The following is a 19,463-nucleotide window of genomic DNA, read 5'->3' as shown; positions in this document are numbered from 1 at the left end:
TATACAGTTTCTCAGAAATATTGGTAAAATGACCTAAAGTTATTCCTTCTTACCAGAACCATAACTTGTGAACGAAAACATTTCACTGAGTTAGATTATCCTTCTATTAGCGGGAGAGCTAGCAAAGTGACCTACCCACATTTGTCTACCACACCATGGGCAGGAAGTTCTATAGGATGGCAGAGCTGTTTCCTAGAACATCATTTAAAAAGATCAGAAATGAATTCTGATCATTCCTCAGCTACCCTTTACTTATTAATAAAACATTCTGCCAACTTTAGTTGTGCAAGATGTCTGGACATTATTAGTTCAGGTAGAGTTCAAGCCAATGATTTTAAAGGCTCCAAATGCCTCAAAAACCCTCATGAAACCGTGGCCTCCCCCTCACTTCATTCTCATCCACAAAGTACTTGGAGATTTTGTCCAGTGAACAAGCACCACAGACAGACCCAAACCTCCTCAAAGATTACCGCGCACAAGTCTTGGACTTCAGCCTCTTCCCTAATCTGACCCACAGGACCTTACCGCTGCACTCCTCCCACATCGCTGCCAGCTTGAAATCTACTACAACCACGGCTTTTCCCGCTGACCTTATTAACCTCTTTTCTCGGCATCTCGTGATTTTTGCTTGACTAAATCATCAGCAGCTCACACTATCACTGAAGACCTTTCCAGCTGGCTATCCAGTTTGCTCCCTGACTGTACTTCCTCCCCCTTGTGGAGTGGTGTGTGGCGGCTGGCTGAAGGACCAATCTGAGGGATGGTTCTACTCCCAAGTTGCTACGTAGTCTCCTTCCCCACCTGAGGCTCTCACTCCTCAGAGGCAGCCTGGAGGTCTCATCCTGATCGAGGTGGAGACATCCAGCATGTTCCCCAAAGTGCTGCCAACTAAGCACGCTGCCTCCTGCTACTCCTCCAGCTCAAGTGCTCCTGATAAATGGAATTAACCTCCTGTTGCTTGGAGGACACACACTCAAAACCAAGCTGAGATCAAGAAACAACATTCTACCCTTTGCTGTTCACCTGAATCTCTCACAACATTGTTAATCAACTATACCTCAGTACAAAATAAAAAGTTAAAAAAATAGCCAAAAAAAAAAAAAAAAAAAGATGCTAAACTCATTGCAATAAGCAAATGAGCCCCAGCACACAGGAGAATTTCTATCCCAACCTACAACTGTCTGTATTCAGTCCTCATCTGTCTCCATTTGGTTTCCACCAGAAGCAAATTCTGAGACAATAACTCAAATGTCAGTGGTTTCTTTTAGAAGTAATTTCAGGAAACATTGGTAAAGAGACTGGAAAAGTGAGACAGGTAACAGAAGGAAATTAATGAAGTACATTCTCAAGCCTGTTCCTACATGGGCATCTTGGGCTCCATCCCACTAGGGAACTTTAGAAGACAGTACATAACACACCTCATAGTTAAGCAAAATGAGAGGCAAGAAAGCACAGGCATTAATCCAACACTTTCCGTTTGTCACTGGTTAAGAGGTGCTTCTAATTAATCCCCTCAGCCTTTCCAGCTTGCCATGCATGCTCCCTGGCCAGAAAAATGTTACAGAGCTCTAAAGACAAGAGTTTTTTGTGTAACCCATGAATGCCAAGGTATGTGAGTGGGCACCAAGAAGGTCTGCTACCCTGCACTATTGGCCCCATTCTGTTAGTTGGTTCATGAGAACCACAGTTAAATGTTAGGACCCTTAACAGGTAACAGAATCTCGATCATGCTCAAGTCTCTACTTGCAATCGACAACAGAGAATGTACTTATTCTACAATGCATGCATGCTATGTTGCTTTAGTTGTGCCTGACTCTGTGACCCTATGGACTATAGTCCATCAAGCTCCTCTGTCCACGGGATTCTCCAGGCAAGAATACTGGAGTGGGTTGCCATGCCCTTCTCCAGGGGCTCTTCCTGACCCAGGGATCGAACCTGTGTCACTTACATCTCCTGCACTGGCAGGTGGGTTCTTTATCACCAGCACCACCTGGGAAGCTCACAATATTCCACAATACTCTCAAAACCATGTCAAAACCAGAACATGCTGTAAGGGAAGTGTATTTTCTCACCAGAAATTGGAAGTGGAAAAGGAACCTAAGATTTTTGCCTTGGTAATGGTCAAGACGTTGAGGGGCTGTTTATATAGATATGAACTTCATTTTTTAACAACCAATGACTCACCTCCTTCCCAACCCCCACATTTCCCCTAATTCACTGCTGAGCACCCACATTTAAAAACAAAAACAACAGAATAAGCTGGCAAAGTCTCTGAATAATGAACTGTGGGTATTTCCTTGGCATCACGGAATGAACAAAGTGGTAAAATTCTAAAAGACAAAATATGTTTGTGCTTCATGATAAATCATCCCCAATAAACTGCCATGATGACTCCTAACATTGTCCTCTTGCAAAAGGCCAGGATCTCAAGTTGTAAAAAGTGTTTAATCAGATTCCTCCTTCAGTACCACAAGGAAGAATGCCTAGTTTTCTTGAGTCAAAAATATTCATTAAACGATCATGTCATTGAGTATTTTTTATGGTGTTTACATTGGAGATACAACGATAAATAAGATGACACCTACACAGAAGGAGGCCACAATCTTTATATTATTCATAGTAACTATGTCCCACAGGTAATTTCCCTATAAAAAGTGAAGAAGGGAAATGGGAGGCCAGACTGAGGAGAGCCATTCCAAGTATTTTGGGCAGAGCAGAGAAGGCAGATGTTCTAGTGAAAAAAAAAAAAAAAAAAGTGTATTGCAGGCAAGAGAAAAGCCAAAATCAAATTTAGGAGAAAATAGGGCATAACCACATAAAATAATATTATATATAATGACATGTTATACTCACTGGATCTGGAGCCACAGGAAGGAGCTATCTGACCAGATGGGCAAGTGCACATATTTGGCCTTGAACAAAATCCATCCCCACAGGAATGCCGGCAAATGGCTGTGAATAAAAGCAGAGGTCTGTTAGCACATGGCTTCAGAGCACAGTGGTTCACAGGGCCCCAGTCCTCAGGTGAGGAAACCCGGACTATCAAGTGCCCTGTAAACTTTGCTATCATGACCTGTGTGACCTCAGGCCTCAGGTCTACTCATTTATAAAACAAACCTATTGGACTAAATAGAATCTAAGACTGGGAAGCTCCCTTATCCATATGAGTGGTTCTCTAGCCTCTCTTTACTTTTTCCACAGCTCACTATCTGTCAATAAGCCCAGGATAGTCTATAAAAGGAAAACAAAACAAGCAAAAATCCTGCATTGCTGTTGTTTAGTCGTTCAGTCATGGTCCAACTTTTTGTGACCCCATGGACTGTAGCCCGCCAGGTTCCTTGGCCCATGCGATTTCCCAGGCAAGAATACCGGGAGTGGGTTGCCATTTCCTTCTCTCTCTCTCTCTCTCTTTTTCTCTCACTATATATCTATATGTATATATATATATATACACACACACATATATATATTTGTGTTTGTATATATATTCCTGCATATACATACAGACACATATATGTTGTTCAGTAGCTAAGTAGTCTCCAACTCTTTGTGAACCCATGAACTGTAGCTTGCCAGCCTTCTCTGTCCATGGGATTTCCCAAACAAGAATACTGGAGTGAGTTGTTGTTTCCTCCTCCAGGGGATCTTCCCAACCCAGGGATCAAACCTGCTTCTCCTGTGTCTCTTGCATTGGCAGGAGGATTCTTTGCCACTGAGCCACCAGAGAAGCCCATATACATATATATATATGTATGTATGTATGTATGTATGTATGTATGTATGTATGTATGGGGCTTCCTGTAGCTCAGCGGGTAAAGAATCTGCCTGCCATGCAGGAATCCACCTGCAATACAGGAGACCTGGGTTCGATTCCTGGGTCCAGAAGATTCCCCTGGAGAAAGAGATGGCAATCCACTACAGTATTCTTGCCTGGAAAATCCCATGGACAGAGGAGCCTGGTGGGCTACAGTCCATGGGGTCGCAAGAGTCAAACATGACTTAGCAACTAATACACATACACATTCTGTTTTTACACTAACTTAGAGTTAGTGATATAAAGCGTGTAGCAGTATTCTTGGTAGCCTATTTTATTGTAAATGCTTAAAATTTAGTAATCTTTATAAAAAATACCATGCCTGGCTCAGACTGCTTCCTGGTTCAGATCCTGCCAGCTGAGAACATCTGATCTACAGAGCAACTTATATCCTACACATTGAGTCCTCTTGTGAACTACATCAACAGTCTGAGAGAAGTGTGAATCCACTTAATAGCACTGATTCTACAGTCAGGAAGCCATTCATCTTTTAGAGAACTATTAACATCTTCAAGTCACCCAGAGACTAATATCAAACTGGTACCAAATGCTCTGCTAACTGGACTGAAGAATAAGCTCAAATGGCAAATGGTTTATGTTTATCAAAAGACCAAGATTTGGTCACTACTCTTTTATACTCATAGACTTGATTCTTTCCATCAAACTCCTGTACAAACTTGCAAGAAGTAAATGAAATATGCAAGGCCAAAAACAATGCCCTTGATAGAAAGTGCATCAAAATGTCAGAAGAGCCCTAGGATGGAGATTGAAAACTATTAGGAAATAAGCTGTCAAAGGGCTCAACAAACATTTTATTTAAATACCTGAAGGTAGCATTTCTCAGAGATTCCACAGAACACTAGGGAAAGTGCTTTGTTTTTAAGTTCATTTAGAAAACTCCAAAAACCATTACATTCCTCTCTCAGTCAGTTTTGATTTTGACATAAACCACAACGTGCCAAATGAATAAGTTTTTTTAGTCAAAATCAAGAACTGGGAAGGGAATTTACTTTTTCAGGTCACCAAGAGAATGCTGATTGAAATAATCTCTTCTTCTCCATGGATCATTTTTGGCCAAATGAGAAGGGGGATAACATGATTCCTTAATGGCTTCTCAGCTCTAAATTTCCCTGTTATACTAATGGATTTTTCCAAAAACTGAAAATTATTTCACAGGTGTGATGACTGTCAAAGCTCATGGAGGACTGATATCATAACTAATCTGACTTAGTACCTCTGTTAAACACCACCTTGTCTAGCATATGACTTGTCAGACAACATTTGTGGGATACGAGCATCTGAGCTTTGCCACAGAAACAGAATCAATACAGGAATCTCTGGTACCATCAGAGTTCCTCCCCCAGTCTTTTCACTCATTTTCATATGATGCTCTATCTGCTTCCTCTCCTCTGTGTCTAAGAGTTAGGTTTCCTTTTAGCCTCCGTCACCCAAATTCAACATGCAAGGTTTGGGTAGGCCTGTAGGTGGCCAACACAGAAATTACAATAAGGAAGGCAGCAATGATAAACTTTTTTTAAAAACCCCATCAAAGTGATGACGTAGGCTACATGGCCAGGAATAATGGATGCAATGACCTGAAACCTTAATCAAGGTATCCCTGTGGCTCTATTCCCTCTATCTCAGAAACATTCTAAAGAAAGTCACTGAATTAAAGTATTAACAGTGGTTTAACTGAGTTAATATATTCCCAAGCTGGACTCAGAGGAAGCAGGAAAATCTTAGAGCTGGAAGCCTCTGCTATAAACATATTAATGGTATGTAGTTACATAGGACAGAATACTAAGAATCACCATGCAACCAAAACAAAAGAAAACGATGAAAAATAATGGATTGCCTATTACTTACGGACAATACACTGATTTCCACCAGGTAAAGTCTTCCATCCAGGGCAACAGTAAGCATTATAACGTGATCCACAGACATTGGGTCTGAAACAAAAACAGAAACAAAATTCAATCATGATAACTCCATTTTTTTTTTCAAAAAAGAATATGTCACTAAATTAAAGGAAAAAATTCCTGAATTAGAACAGTATGAATCTTTGTAGACGAAAACAGTAAGCTCATGGGACTCAATGCTGGCTTAGTAGTTGGGCACATTTTAACATAATGATACCAATAAGGGTATGCTTAATATCACCTATGTACACAGAGCATCAGGAAAATAAAAACCATAGAAACAAAATGCAGTTCCTTCTATGACAATGCACGATATAAAAATTTATGGTGTTATACAAGTCTAGTTTGAACAATACATTTACCAATCTAGTTAAGAAAAGTCATCATAAAGTCTACTGAATGTGAGGTCTTATATTTTCACTCATTGAAATAGTGTGTATTTTTCCCTATGACCAATCTACCCTCTAAAATGTGACCACATTCTTCCTTTAACCAGAATTATAGGAATGCAAACTCCGACATTCGTCAGAAAAAAAAAAAAAGCCAAAACATGTAAATATTTCTCTAGCCAAAGTTTACAGACATAGTTGATACCAACAGTTACAGGAAAATAAAGTCCAGGTCACTCTGGATTTCTTGTTTACAGACAGTTCATCACATGTTTTGGAACAAAGCCATGCATTCAGGATCCAGATGATCCATATTTAACACTTTAAGGGAAAAACTGGGTAAAGATCTAGCAAATTTTACACTGGAAACTAAGGCAGAGGATATAACACAAACACCCAAAAGAAACCATTCATTTCACTCTGTCACCGCTGAGGGCCTAAACATTGACACCAGTTCTTCAAGTTGAGGGGCTGATAAGGCAGATCAAAGGTTTTAGAATCGATTTCACAAAATAGCAGCTATCCCAAGCCTTGCTGGTATAAATACTATAGTCCCATAAGTATAAGCCTTTAAAAACAATTGCAGACCTAAAATGCATTTTCTATTGGGGTGTACTCACATATTCTCACTATATTTGCACAGAACACTCCTGCATTCTTCCTAAATTCACCACTTTAACCAAATGCAGGATTGGAAAATGAGCCCAAGTCTTTGGCCTGTCTAGAACTCCGTTTACAGTCCCAGAGAACCTGGAACATCCTACAGGGAAAAATGCATACTTCAAACCAACTGATGCTGACATCAGAAAGAGAAAGAAGAAAAAGGATGGAGGAGACAAGGAGACGGCCCCAAATCCACACCTAGCCAGGGTAGGACTAGCCAGGGTAGAATAGCCAGGGCTATTCCAACGCTAGACAGAAAATTACTGGATAGAGGCTTAATATGTGCCTGGTGTTAGGAACTCTCTGAGCCTTAGTTTTATTCTCTCCAATTGGGATAATGGAATGTGTCCACATCATATGTGTGTGTATCAGATGAAATAATGAACATGAAAAGCTTATAAATGAAAAGGACAATGAAAACACACAGCCGCAGCAGCATGGTGGTGGAATTATTTTCTGATCTAAATTAGCTATTCAGCCAAAGGAACCATAAGAGATTAAGGAAGGGAGAGAAATTTGACCGAGAATTCCAAGCCAGATGCTCTCCACTCTCTGTCCCTCCTGTGACAAAGTAGAGCCCTAAACTTGAGTTCAGAGTGCCCAGAACTTTCGAGGGCAACTCATAATCTTGGAAAAGGGAGTGAGAGGAAGAGATAGGCTAGACAGCTGGGGCAGTAGAACAAACTTCATAAAAGTTCTTTTGATCTAAAATGACAATCCAGACCAAAGTCAACCACCTCAAACCTTCCCCATCACCAACTCCACCAGATTCAATGCAACTCCAAACCAAACCCTGGAAGTTTCAGAGAATCCCCGAGCCTCTTGTAGGCTGTCCTGTACTCAGAGTAACTATGTTTTCAAACAAAAACCAGGACATATCGTCTGACAAGAATGAGGGTATTTATGGAGTAAACACATACAACAGGGTTAAAAAAAAAAAAAAAGGTAGGTTAAAGAAGACTACAAAATCAGTCCTACAAAGCAAGATATTCAAAAGATTTCCCAAGGCATTTGAAAAATCACAGTAATAGACATTCTTTATTGTTCCTTCAATGTTGAGAATCAACCTACAGACAAAACATGGAAGACATTACAATTTACAACGGTTACAAAACAAAAGGTAAATGTTTTAAACCGTCATGTGTCGTAAATCAAGAAACAAGTTGGAAAGAAAAGTGTGGAGAGAAATAAAGCAATTGATTCAGGAACTAGAGGTTTAAGAACCTAATTTTTTAAAATGCCAATAACTAAAAGTCATTCAATAATTATTTTAAAAATGGGAAAGAGAAGAGAGAGTAAAGTATAGATCCAAGTGAGCTATGTCCCCATCTTTCACAGCAAGAAGCCAATATATACTGTTTAAATATAGACACCTAAGTACAAACACAGTACATGGTGTCAAGAGGATAAATATGAGAAGAACTAAAAACAGAAATGGTTAAGACTGGTTGCCTCAGGAAATGAAGATCTGGGGAAGTAGAAAGTTCTTTTGCTTTCTCAATTAATACCCATCTATAACTATTCATTTTAAAAATATGTCCTTTTATACTTTGATCATCATCTTTCATTTAAAACAACAATTTTACTTTAAAAGTATGAACTTCTTATCTAATAAACAGGGTACTTCCTGCTTCATTAAAATGAAGCATTCATAGTTCCCTTTCATTAGTTATCACATTTTCATTTCATTGCATTTCTTAAAACTCTATATTGTGTTGAATTATGATTTGTTTTCATGCTCTGACTTTTTGGAGTTTAATAATTTTGTCCTTTTTAATAGGTAATATAAAAAAATAGGTAATATATTATTTAACTTCAACCAATATAATCAAATGACAATTGCTTTGTCTTGTTACCATTTGTTCTTCAACAACATGAAATACTACCATGTCTTGTGGCTTAATACAAAGTATTAGAAAGATATAAGTTTTCTCCTCTGCTGACTTTGGTCTTGAGAACTGCAAACTAACCGGATGACACTTATTCTACTTACACACAGGAAAAAAAACAAAAACAGGTTTAATTCTAGAAATGAATGTCTTATTTAATTTGGAAAGCACTAAGATATTTGAAGTCTAAAGTAGACATGTTGGATTACTTCCATTCTAAAAGATTTTACTCTCAGGTTTCAGCACAAAAATATCATTAACAAAGAAGATAAATCATTAATGAAGTTACTTTTTTGTGTAAATTAAAGTGTAGCATTCATACCTCTTCCTTTGTACTTCATCAGATATACCCACCAACCCATCATTAAAAAAAGAGTCAGAGTTAGAGCTCCATGCAAGTGGCAGTAGCATTCAGCAAATTAAAGGTAAAATTCAAAGAGAAAAGATATACAAGTGCTAAAGATACATTATTTCATCTTCATAGAAACTCTCTGAGCTAAATTCTATTATTACTATTTTAATAGTAAGGAAACTATGTCTTAGGAAGGATAAAGAAGCTAGCTAGCTAAAGTCCCATAGCTGAGAAGTAGAGAATGGGGATTTGAACCCAGGAAATCTTATTTTAGGGCACTGTCTTAAGGCAAAGATGTATTTAGGTGACAAGATGATATTCACTCAGCAGCATTGATGGTGGCATAGATTAAAAATATCACAAAATTTCCATCAACTGACCAAAGACAAACATAAACTGTTTTATCTGACTCCTAATAGTTTATGGTGGGAAGGATATGCTTCTATTCCACTTTACTGCTATACATTACATTTTTTCAATTACTCTTTATAACTTTTCTTACCAGTTGCTCTGAATGTTAGCCCTGCAACAACCCAACTCCAGTCATTCTAGGGGAGGGGTGAGCCTCTACAGGCTGGATATTTGGATCCAGTTCAGACACAGCTCTGAGATTGTGTGGGCTAGCTAAAGCCCCTCTCAATGGAGCAAACAGCTGGGCTCTACCACGTCTGACCACATCATTGCAAGAATTGGCCTCTGTGTGAGATGTCTGCAGTGTGTCCACATTCCTAAGCCAGAACCCACTTCTGCGAGTCTGGCCTCTTATAGCCAAGATAGCCTTTCTGTTTCCTATCCCAAATGCAAAGTCTTTTTCAGACAAGACCGGGGTAATAAAGACAAATTCAAGGGACTCTTATTTAATATGCATGAGTTTCTCAGTTGTGAAGTGATAAAACTTTGGACAAACAGAATAATAAGCATTAAGTAAAGGTTAATGATACGGACCCTGCTGGCTTCTTTGACCTTCAGGGACAAAAGTTATGATTTAGTCCTCTTGAGCATTAGTATGAGAGGCATCAAAAAGCATATGCCACCACATGACAAAAGGTGCCCATGTAACACGCCTCAAGGTAGACATCCTAACAGTCCAGTTTCAGAGTTTAAAAATAATTACAACTTTATCAAAAATGAGACGAAAAAACATGAAAAAACTATAATATGCAAATGAGTTATATATACTGTGGAACCACACATCATTATTTTATGAGTACTTTGACAAATTTTATCAAGGTAAAAAGAAAAACCATCTGTGCTATCTCATAAATGACTCCACTGTTTCAGTAAACTTTGCAACTGCTCCACCCTTATTTTATTTATTTTATTCTGGCTCTCTTCTTAGCCGAAGGCAGAGGTCACAACAGTGATCTGAATACTACATGTGACCATTCCAACCCGCCTACCAGTCACAACAAATCCAGTAATGAAACTTCAAACCCCAGCAATGAAAATGTCTTCCATGGCCTCTGCAAGCATCAGCCAGGCTCTCCAGACCCAGGGATGTATTTTTGGATTGTCTGGATCAAGACTGGCAGGGACACAGACAATCCTGGTTTTCTCGTTGGAAGACTTAAGCCAGCCAGCTAACCTCTCTAACCTACCACATACAATTTTTCTGAATGAAAATGATTTCAAAAGGAACAGGAAGATGAACCATTCGTATTCTGGTTTGCAGGAGCTTTATCCTCTTCTTGCTTTCTCCCATCTCTGTTAGATTAGTAACTCCATTATTCTCTCCTCCAAAGCCAATGTCTGTCTGTTTCTCAAGGCTTCCCTCTCTTCGCTTCTTTTCCCTCCTTCCTTCCTGTCCCTTCTCTCACTCTCTCTCTCTCTAAATTTCTACTGTCAGGGCCTCTAGAATGAAATGGTCTGTTACTACCTCCAACTGACAGAGGATTAGATGGTTGGATGGCATCACTGACTCAATGGACATGAGTTTGAGCAGATTCCAAGAGACAGGAGAAAATGAAGAACAGGGTGGGAAGCCTGGTGTGCTGCAGTCCACGGGGTCACAAAGACTTAGCAACAGCAACAGCAACAAGATATCCAAGATCACATAACTCATCTTCTAGTATACCCAGTAAATTCACTATCGAGCACACAAAAAGGCATACAAATAATCGCCTTGTCTACAAGGCAACTGTAGACAAGCACAAAGCCATTCAACCATATTCAGTGACAATCTATTATGTGTTGGGCCCTTTGTTAGATAAGAAATAAAAGTGACTAAGAGAAGCATACTTAACACTAAGATCATGGTTTCTAATACCACTCTCCAATAAAAGGAACCAGGGCTCCTGGGAAACATGGCTGACTCGAGGACTGGGCAAGAAGTGTGCAAGGTGAGTCTGGAGTATCACGTGGCAATAAAAAGTAGAAGGTATCTACCAAACAAAGAAACAGAACTCACAATGATAAGCATATGTCGGGGATACAGGAGCCAAATGAAGAGCTCCCAGTGGCCAAAGCTAGAAACATTTAAGTAGCAGAATAACAAAAGTAGTATTGGATTATAATCCAAAGTATAAAAGAAATGTCTATGAGTCAAGATTGATAAATAAATGATTGAATAAATAAAGGCAAGAAAACAGCAAAGTCTCTTGTGCTAATAAATTCCAAATAATTTATGTAGATACTCTGCCTTCAAAAAGGTGAAGCATAACTCGCTACTCCTTAAGCATGGGCTGGGCACTGTGACTTCTTTTCCCAAGAAATCCTAACTGAGGGATAATCTACAAAATTCCTGACCAATAGTTCTCAAAACTGTCACAGTCATCACAAACAAGGAGTCTGAGAAACTGTTACAACCTAGGAGGACATGAAAACTAAATGTAATGTGGCATCCTGGATGGGATTTGGAACATTAAAAAGGACAGTTAAAAAATAAATTAATCTGAATAAAAAATGGACTTTAGTTAAAAAAATGTATCAATATTGGTTCAGTTAATTGTCATAAATGTATCAAACTAGTATAGGAGGCTAACAGCAGGGAAGTTTGTGTCCAGGGTTTATAGGAGCTCTTGGTATTATCCTCCTGTTTTGTTTTCTTTTTTCCTTGTAAATCTAAAACTGTTCTAAAATTTATTAGAACTTTTAAAGTTTATTTAAAAGTAAAATAACAATAATATTGTTACCATGCAATTATAAATAAACTGTTACATTCCCTCAAAGATGACTAAGATACGAGTCTTTGCTCTTGAAAGAAGACAGACAAGTATGCAAAGCATGCCTATATGACAGGTAAAGCACAGACATCTAGGTCTGTCTGAGGAGCTAAGGAGGCTCAGAACAAGAGCGTTTAGCCTCACCACCCGAGGTAAGCTTGCAAGGGGACTATCTGAGTTATGACTTGATGGTTCCCAGTTGCTAAGAGGGGTCACTAGTTTTATTTCATCCCACTGTTGAAATTACTCTCAAATCCTCTGACCCCATTAGTAAATCCCTTGTCCAAATCCTAGTGTTTCACTGTTGGACTAATATCACATTCCTTTTTCCTGGCTTCCTAGTTCCTCTCTGCTCCATTAGGACAATGTGGCTAAGCTGCTTCTTTTCTAAATTAATTTTTATTGGAGTATAGTTGCCTTACCATATTGTACGGCAGTTAGACTTCCTTCCCTTTTAGGTCACCACAGAGCATTGTCTAGAGTTTCCTGAGCTACACAGTAGGTTCTCATCAGTTGCTAAGCATCTTTTCATATTCACCATGCCTAATTCTATTCTCCTGTGATTCAGAGATAGACCTTGAATCACCATAAAATGTTAAACATCTCACTATTAACTGCAGACACCTTTCAGCGCCATCAACTTCTACACTCCTGCTCTCCTCCTCCTCTTCAGTGGCTCAGCTGTCACTCATGTACAAGCCCCTCCCCCAACACACACACACACACACACACACACACACACACACACACACTCTAAACTCTCCTTTCACATTTATACTAGCTCTCCTACCTTTCCTGTCTAGTGTATAATTCCATCTCCCCTCATAACACTAATCTCTTTTCCTTGATTAATCCCATCATGTTTCAACCTACCAACACAATTCCAGACATACTTCTCAAAAACCTACATATGTTATATTGCAATTATATACTTAAAATAATTTTATGTTCAGATTCTTATCTGTGAAACCCACTCCCAGGCCCTTTAATCCCAGTCTAACAGTTCTTCAAACAGAGAAACAATGCTTGTTATGCCAGGAACATTTTGGAGTCTGTTCAGAAGCACACAAGATAACACTGACTAAATGCCTCAGTAAGTACAAATCATAATTAACAAAGATTAATACCATCTCTTCAGTGTCATAAACAAGCCAGCTGTAAACAAGGCTAACACAGAAAACTGTCTCATAGTGAGAACTATTTCTCATAAATTAATCTGTTAAGAGAAGAATATTCCATGCCTATTTAAATGGTTACAGACAGTTAAATGAGCTTCCCTAGTGGTTCAGATAATAAAGAATCTGCCTGCAATGTGGGAGACCTGAGTTTGATCCCTGGGTTGGGAAGATCCCCTGGAGAAGGGCATGACAACCCAGTCCAGTATTCTTGCCTGGAGAAGTCCATGGACAGAGGAGCCTGGCAGGCTATAGTCTGTGCCGATGCAAAGAGTCGAACAAAACTGAGTGACTAACACTTGCAGACAGTTAAACAGTAATGCATAATGGTTTCATGGCTTGGCCATTTTGCTGATATTCTGATCATTAATTTATTCTAACCAGTGAAGTTATCAATGTTTATAACTCAGGCATCAATACATTTCCTTCAAGAAAATATAAAATCAATGTAGAGAAAACACTCATATATAAATATCTGATTTTACTTATTTCTTTAGCAAAAGAAAACCATAAATCCCAAAGGTGACTCGACTCAGCAAAAGTTTAAAGTGTACTCTCTCATAGCAGATTGTTGTGTCTGATCAAAGTCACTTGATGGGGCCAGCATTTGTGGTCAATTCCTAAAGACGAGCATCACAGAACTCAGCAGGTAGCGTGGAGAGGTTCCTCTGGATGCACTGCTAGAATGGAGGCTTTTCCCTCCCTCTTCTGTTTGCACCAGCAGCACAGAGAGGATGAGGCTTCCACAGTTTCATTTTATGTACGCCCTAAGTTGAGTTCTGTAGAAATTTTCTGTTGATCCAAAGCAATAGCCCAAGAACCTGAAAGCCAAAGAATTTAGGTTGCCATATCAAGGGCACACATACAGACACACACACACACCCCTTCAGCCTTTCTCCGCTAAGGAAACCGAGTTGCTAAGGCAGTTCCCCACATCCGGGAGATCATTTTGGAGTGGCAGCCAATTTAAATCCTGTTGCAACCTTTTATAGGTGACTGAAATGGGAAAACCATTAGACCATTCAGGTATGACCTAAATCAAATCCCTTACAATTATACAGTGGAAGTGACAAATAGATTCAAGGGACTAGATCTCATAGAGTGTCTGAAGAACTATGGACAGAGGTTCCAGACATTGTAAGGAGGCAGTGATCAAGACCTCCCCAAGGGAAAAAAAAATGCAAAAAGGCAAAATGGCTGTCTGAGGGGGCCTTACAAATAGCTGAGAAAAGAAGAAAAACTAAAGGCAAAGGAGAAGAGTAAAGATATAAGCATCTGAATGCAGAGTTCCAAAGAATAGTAAGGAGAGATAAGAAAGCCTTCCTCAGTGATCAATGCAAAGAAAAAGAGGAAAATAACAGAATGGGAAAGAAGAGAGATCTCTTCAAGAAAATTAGAGATACCAAAGGAATATTTCATGCAAAGATGGATACAATAAGGACAGAAATTGTATGGACCTAACAGAAACAGAAGATATTAAGAAGAGGTGGCAAGAATACACAGAAAAACTATACAAAAAAGATCTTAATGATGCAGATAACCATGATGGTGTGATCACTCACCTACAGCCAGACATTCTGGAATGAGAAGTCAAGTGGGCCTTAGGAAGCATCACCATGAACAAAGCTAGTAGAGGTAATGGAATTCCAGCTGAGCTATTTCAAATCCTAAAAGATGATGCTGTGAAAGTGCTGCACTCAATATGCCAACAAATTTGGAAAACTCAGCAGTGGCCACAGAACTGGAAAAGGTCAATTTTCATTCCAATCCCAAAGAAAGGCAATGCCAAAGAATGTTCAAACTACCACACAAATGCACTCATCTCACATGGTGGCAAAGTAACCCCCAAAATTCTCAAAGCCAGGCTTGAACAGTATGTGAACTGAGAACTTGCAGATGTTCAAGCTGGATTTAGAAAAGGCAGAGGAACCAGAGATCAAATTGCCAACACCCGTTGGATCATCGCAAAAGCAAGAGAATTTCAGAAAAACATCTACTTCTGCTTTATAGGCTACACCAAAACTTTTGACTATGTGGATCACAACAAACTGTGGAAAATTCTTAGAGATGGGAATACCAGACCACCTTACCTGCCTCCTGGAAAATCTGTATGCAGGTCAAGAAGCAACAGATAGAACTGCACATGGAAAAACAGACTGGTTCCAAATCAGGAAAGGAGTATATCAAGGCTGTATGTTGTCACCCTGCTTAATTAACTTATATGCAGAGTACATCATGTGAAATGCCAGTCTGGATGAAGCACAAGTTGGAATCAAGATTTCCAGGAGAAATATCAATAACCTCAGATACACACATGGCACTACCTAAGTGGCAGACAGTAAAGAGGAACTAAAGAGCCTCTTGATGAAAGTAAAAGGAGAGTGAAAACGCTGGCTTAAAACTTGGCATTCAGAAAACTAAGATTGTGGCATCTGGTCCTATCACTTCATGTTAAATAGATGAGGAAACAATGGAAACAGTGAGAGACTTAATTTTTGGGGGCTCCTAAATCACTGCAGATGGTGACTACAGCCATGAAATTAAAAGGCGCTTGCTCCTTGGAAGAAAAGCTATGACAAACCTAGACAGCATATTAAAAAGCAGAGATATTACTTTGCCAACAAAGGTCCATCTAGTCAAAGCTATGGTTTTCCCAGTAGTCATGCCTAGATGTAAGAGTTGGACTATAAAGAAAGCTGAGCACTGAAGAATTGATGCTTTTGAACTGTGGTGTTGGAGAAGACTCTTGAAAGTCCCTTGGACTGCAAGGAGATCAAACCAGTCAATCCTAAAGGAAATCAGTCCTGAGTGTTCACTGGAAGGACTGATGATGAAACTGAAACTCCAATACTTCGGCCACCTGATGCGGAGAGCTAACTCATTGGAAAAGATCCTGATGCTAGGAAGACTGAAGGCAGGAGGAGAAGGGGATGACACAGGATGAGATGGTTGGATGGCATCACCAACTCAATGGACATGAGTTTGAGTGAGCTCCAGGAGTTGGTGATGGACAAGGAACCCTGGCATGCTGCAGTCCATGGGGTCACAAAGAGTTGGACATGAGTGAGCGACTAAACTGAGAACTGAACTGGAACATGTGCAAGTCTGTGCTTTACTTTGAAAAAAAAAAAGAAGTTTTAAAAGAGGGAGAATTTAAAGCCACAGGGTGCAGTGGAATAGGAAACCAGACATTGACCCATGAAAACCAGAAGCACACGGATATATGTGGCAAGTCCTGATCATACTGATCACACAGGGCACTTTCTATGTCTAGAACTGTGGATTACACAATCCTGGGAACACACAAGTCTACACAGTTCAGTAAATCACCCATGTGACCCCCTCCAAACTTCTAAAGATAATGGTTTGACTCATTTTCTGTCTTGGTAAACTTGCACTAAACCTACTTCTCTCCAAGGCAAGGGATCTGTATCTTTCCCGCTGGCATCACACCACTGGTTGTGAGTATAAAAGGAACTCTCATCTAAACATGGGGAGAGGTGTATTTGTTTATGAAGTTGAAATTACTGTTCAATCCTATAAGGATGAGGAGGGGTTTCTTCAAAACAGGAAAAAAATAAAAAGCAACAGCAATGTGCCTCAAAATTGCATCGCTCCGGCCTCTACAAGGATTTAACCAATGGTATCACATAAACTCATGCTGCTTCTGAAGAACTGTTTCCCAGAACCCAGCAATCCCTTGGATTTACCTATGAGTTCAAGACGACCGTGGTTATTTTCTTAGACTGGGATATTTGCTCCATTTACCCAAGCCAAAGCCACACTGTACTTTTCTAAAGGGTGGGCAAAATTCTAGAAATGATTGAAATGCAAACAAGTAAAGTAAGCAGGTGATCCAGAACAGGCAGGCCCAGGATGGCCCTACAGAATTCACCACTCCCAAGGGCCAACTGGTCCCTTCCCACCTCTTTACCACCCACAGAAGAAATAAGGGATTGAAACCACGATTCTCACCACTTCCCAGAAGTTCTCAAACAGAGAGCTCTGTCCAAGGAGATAATATCTTCTGAATGTCCTGGCAGCCCCAGGAAAAGACAGGAAAGCCAGCCAATGGGATCAGGCTGAGGGGAAAGAATGGCATCCTTCAGCAGCCGGGAGGGCAGAGTGATTCAACTCTCCAGTTCTGAGGACTGGCAGCTCCCAGCTGACAAACAGGTAGGGTTCCAAAATGTCATTTCTATATTGGTATTTAGAACTTGGACAGGCTTTTCCAATAGAAACAATGTTAATAGGTGGTGGTTTGGTCCCCGGGCTAGTCAAATAGCAGTCTCTCGGCCACATTATCAGCTAAATGGGCTATTGTAGGCTGGTCTGGGAACCTGACCACAGACTTAAAATGTTGTTTCTATGGGAAAACACATTCCACGGCAGGCAACCAGAGGGAAACTTGGCCACTCAAACCCATGGTCCCTGCAGCTTCAGCCAGCTGCCCAGTGAGCTGTGAGCACCAACCACCTTAAACTCAGGCCACTCCACGCAATCCTGAGAGGGCAGCCAGGCTGGAAGGCTGCCCAGCCCCAGGCCCAGGGCCCCCTCCCACCCCCAGCAGGAGCCCATTAGAGCCAGTATGGGACATCCTTAAGTCCATAAATCAGGAACTTAAAAACCGAGGAGTGATTGGGTATTCTAATTCTCAATGTACCTGCATTATTTTACAAAGCAGAAGATCCCGCCTCACCAGCAACTATGATGTAAACTCAGGACCCAGGGCTAGTTCACAGACCAAAGGTTCAGTGAGTCATTTCTAGAGAGAGTGGCTTGCAAATGAAGCAAAGAAACAGGTCATTTTTGAATGCTCTTTGGTGGCTTTGCTCTTGTACTCAGGTTATTTGAGCATTTCAGACTCCCTGGGACTGAGTAATTACCCTCTCTTTTATATAGAATGTGAGCCCTTTAAAGATAGAAACTGCAGATTTATCTATACAGCCCTAGCACCTAGCACAATACCTGCACCTTAAACGGTAAATGAAGGCTTAGGATTTCACATGTACTTCCAACTAAGAAATCTAAGTTAGAATTCTGTCAGAGTGGTGAGAATTTAATTTGATGAAAAGATAAATATGTTTCTAAGAAACCAAATAATAAAATAAAGGAATGAAAAACACAATTTCTAGTAAGAAATCAATGTTTCCCATCCACTTTTTAATTTTAAAAAATTAAAATGAAAAATCAAATAACAAAAGACCCACATAAATGGAATTCATGGAGTATGACAGTAAAATTTTTCCTTCTTTCAGATGGATCATTTGAAAATATTTTACAGCTTCAAAAGCTTTGAAGGGCTTCTATCTAAAACTCTATTTCATAAGAGTTAACAGGCAATGGATCTTTTAAAATCATTTTTATACCAACTCTTATCATCAGAACAGAGACAAGAGTGTTGCTAAGGAAACAAAAAAAGGTGGGGGGGGGGAATATATCATTGATAGAGTTTGTTTCTAAAAGAAGTCAGTTAATGGCATGCTGTGGTTGAGATTATTTCATAGAATTAACAATTCACAAATCAGGAATCAAGAACTTGACAATTTGTTTTTTTTTAACTTTGTAATTTAAGCAAGTTGTAAGCATTTACTTCTAAAAAATTACTTATCTGGAAATTTTTTGAATAAAAATAGCCTAATTAAAATTTAAGGGAATCTGACTGAACCTTGAATTTATCTAGTCCATATGAAGTCACAATGTAGAATAAAAATAATAATGAACAACTTTTAGAGAGCTTTGTAATTTACAAAATGATTGTGTGACTCTTCCCTTAAATTCTATCAAGAATATGATTTGCTGTGCTCATTTTCAGATGAGGAAACTGAAATTCAGAGAAGTGAAGTAATAGTTCAAAGGCTACCCAATGGAAACATGTCATAAATCACTAATTAAAAACCAAAAGAATTTATTAATAAAACATTCCAAGGCTAGTACTAAAGATTTTAGATTAGAGATTAGAAAGATGTTTCCATAAATACCCCAGAGAGAATGTGTTCCTTTATATAATCTCATTTGTGTATAATTTTTTTGTGTGCTCTGATTTTCTTTTCTGAAGTCTGCATAACCAAAAATTTTAAGACACACCTCACAAAGTACAC

At 39.4% G+C, this 19,463-nt stretch overlaps 1 protein-coding gene across 1 annotated transcript in view; it reads right to left on the bottom strand.

Moving 5' to 3' along the window:
* The window catches only part of FBN1 (fibrillin 1), a 258,732-nt gene that overhangs the window by 219,973 nt on the left and 19,296 nt on the right, over positions 1-19,463 (bottom strand). The window contains exons 3-4 of the mRNA XM_065941593.1: positions 5,681-5,763; positions 2,854-2,952 (exon numbers count right to left, since the gene is read on the bottom strand). Of these exons, the coding sequence (XP_065797665.1) occupies positions 2,854-2,952; positions 5,681-5,763 (182 nt within the window). The remainder of the gene's footprint in view (positions 1-2,853; positions 2,953-5,680; positions 5,764-19,463) is intronic.

This window comes from Muntiacus reevesi, chromosome 7 (genome assembly GCF_963930625.1).
Source record: "Muntiacus reevesi chromosome 7, mMunRee1.1, whole genome shotgun sequence".
Classification (NCBI taxonomy): domain Eukaryota; kingdom Metazoa; phylum Chordata; class Mammalia; order Artiodactyla; family Cervidae; genus Muntiacus; species Muntiacus reevesi.
Note: the sequence above shows the minus strand (reverse complement) of the source record. Positions and strands in the feature narration are given on the sequence as shown.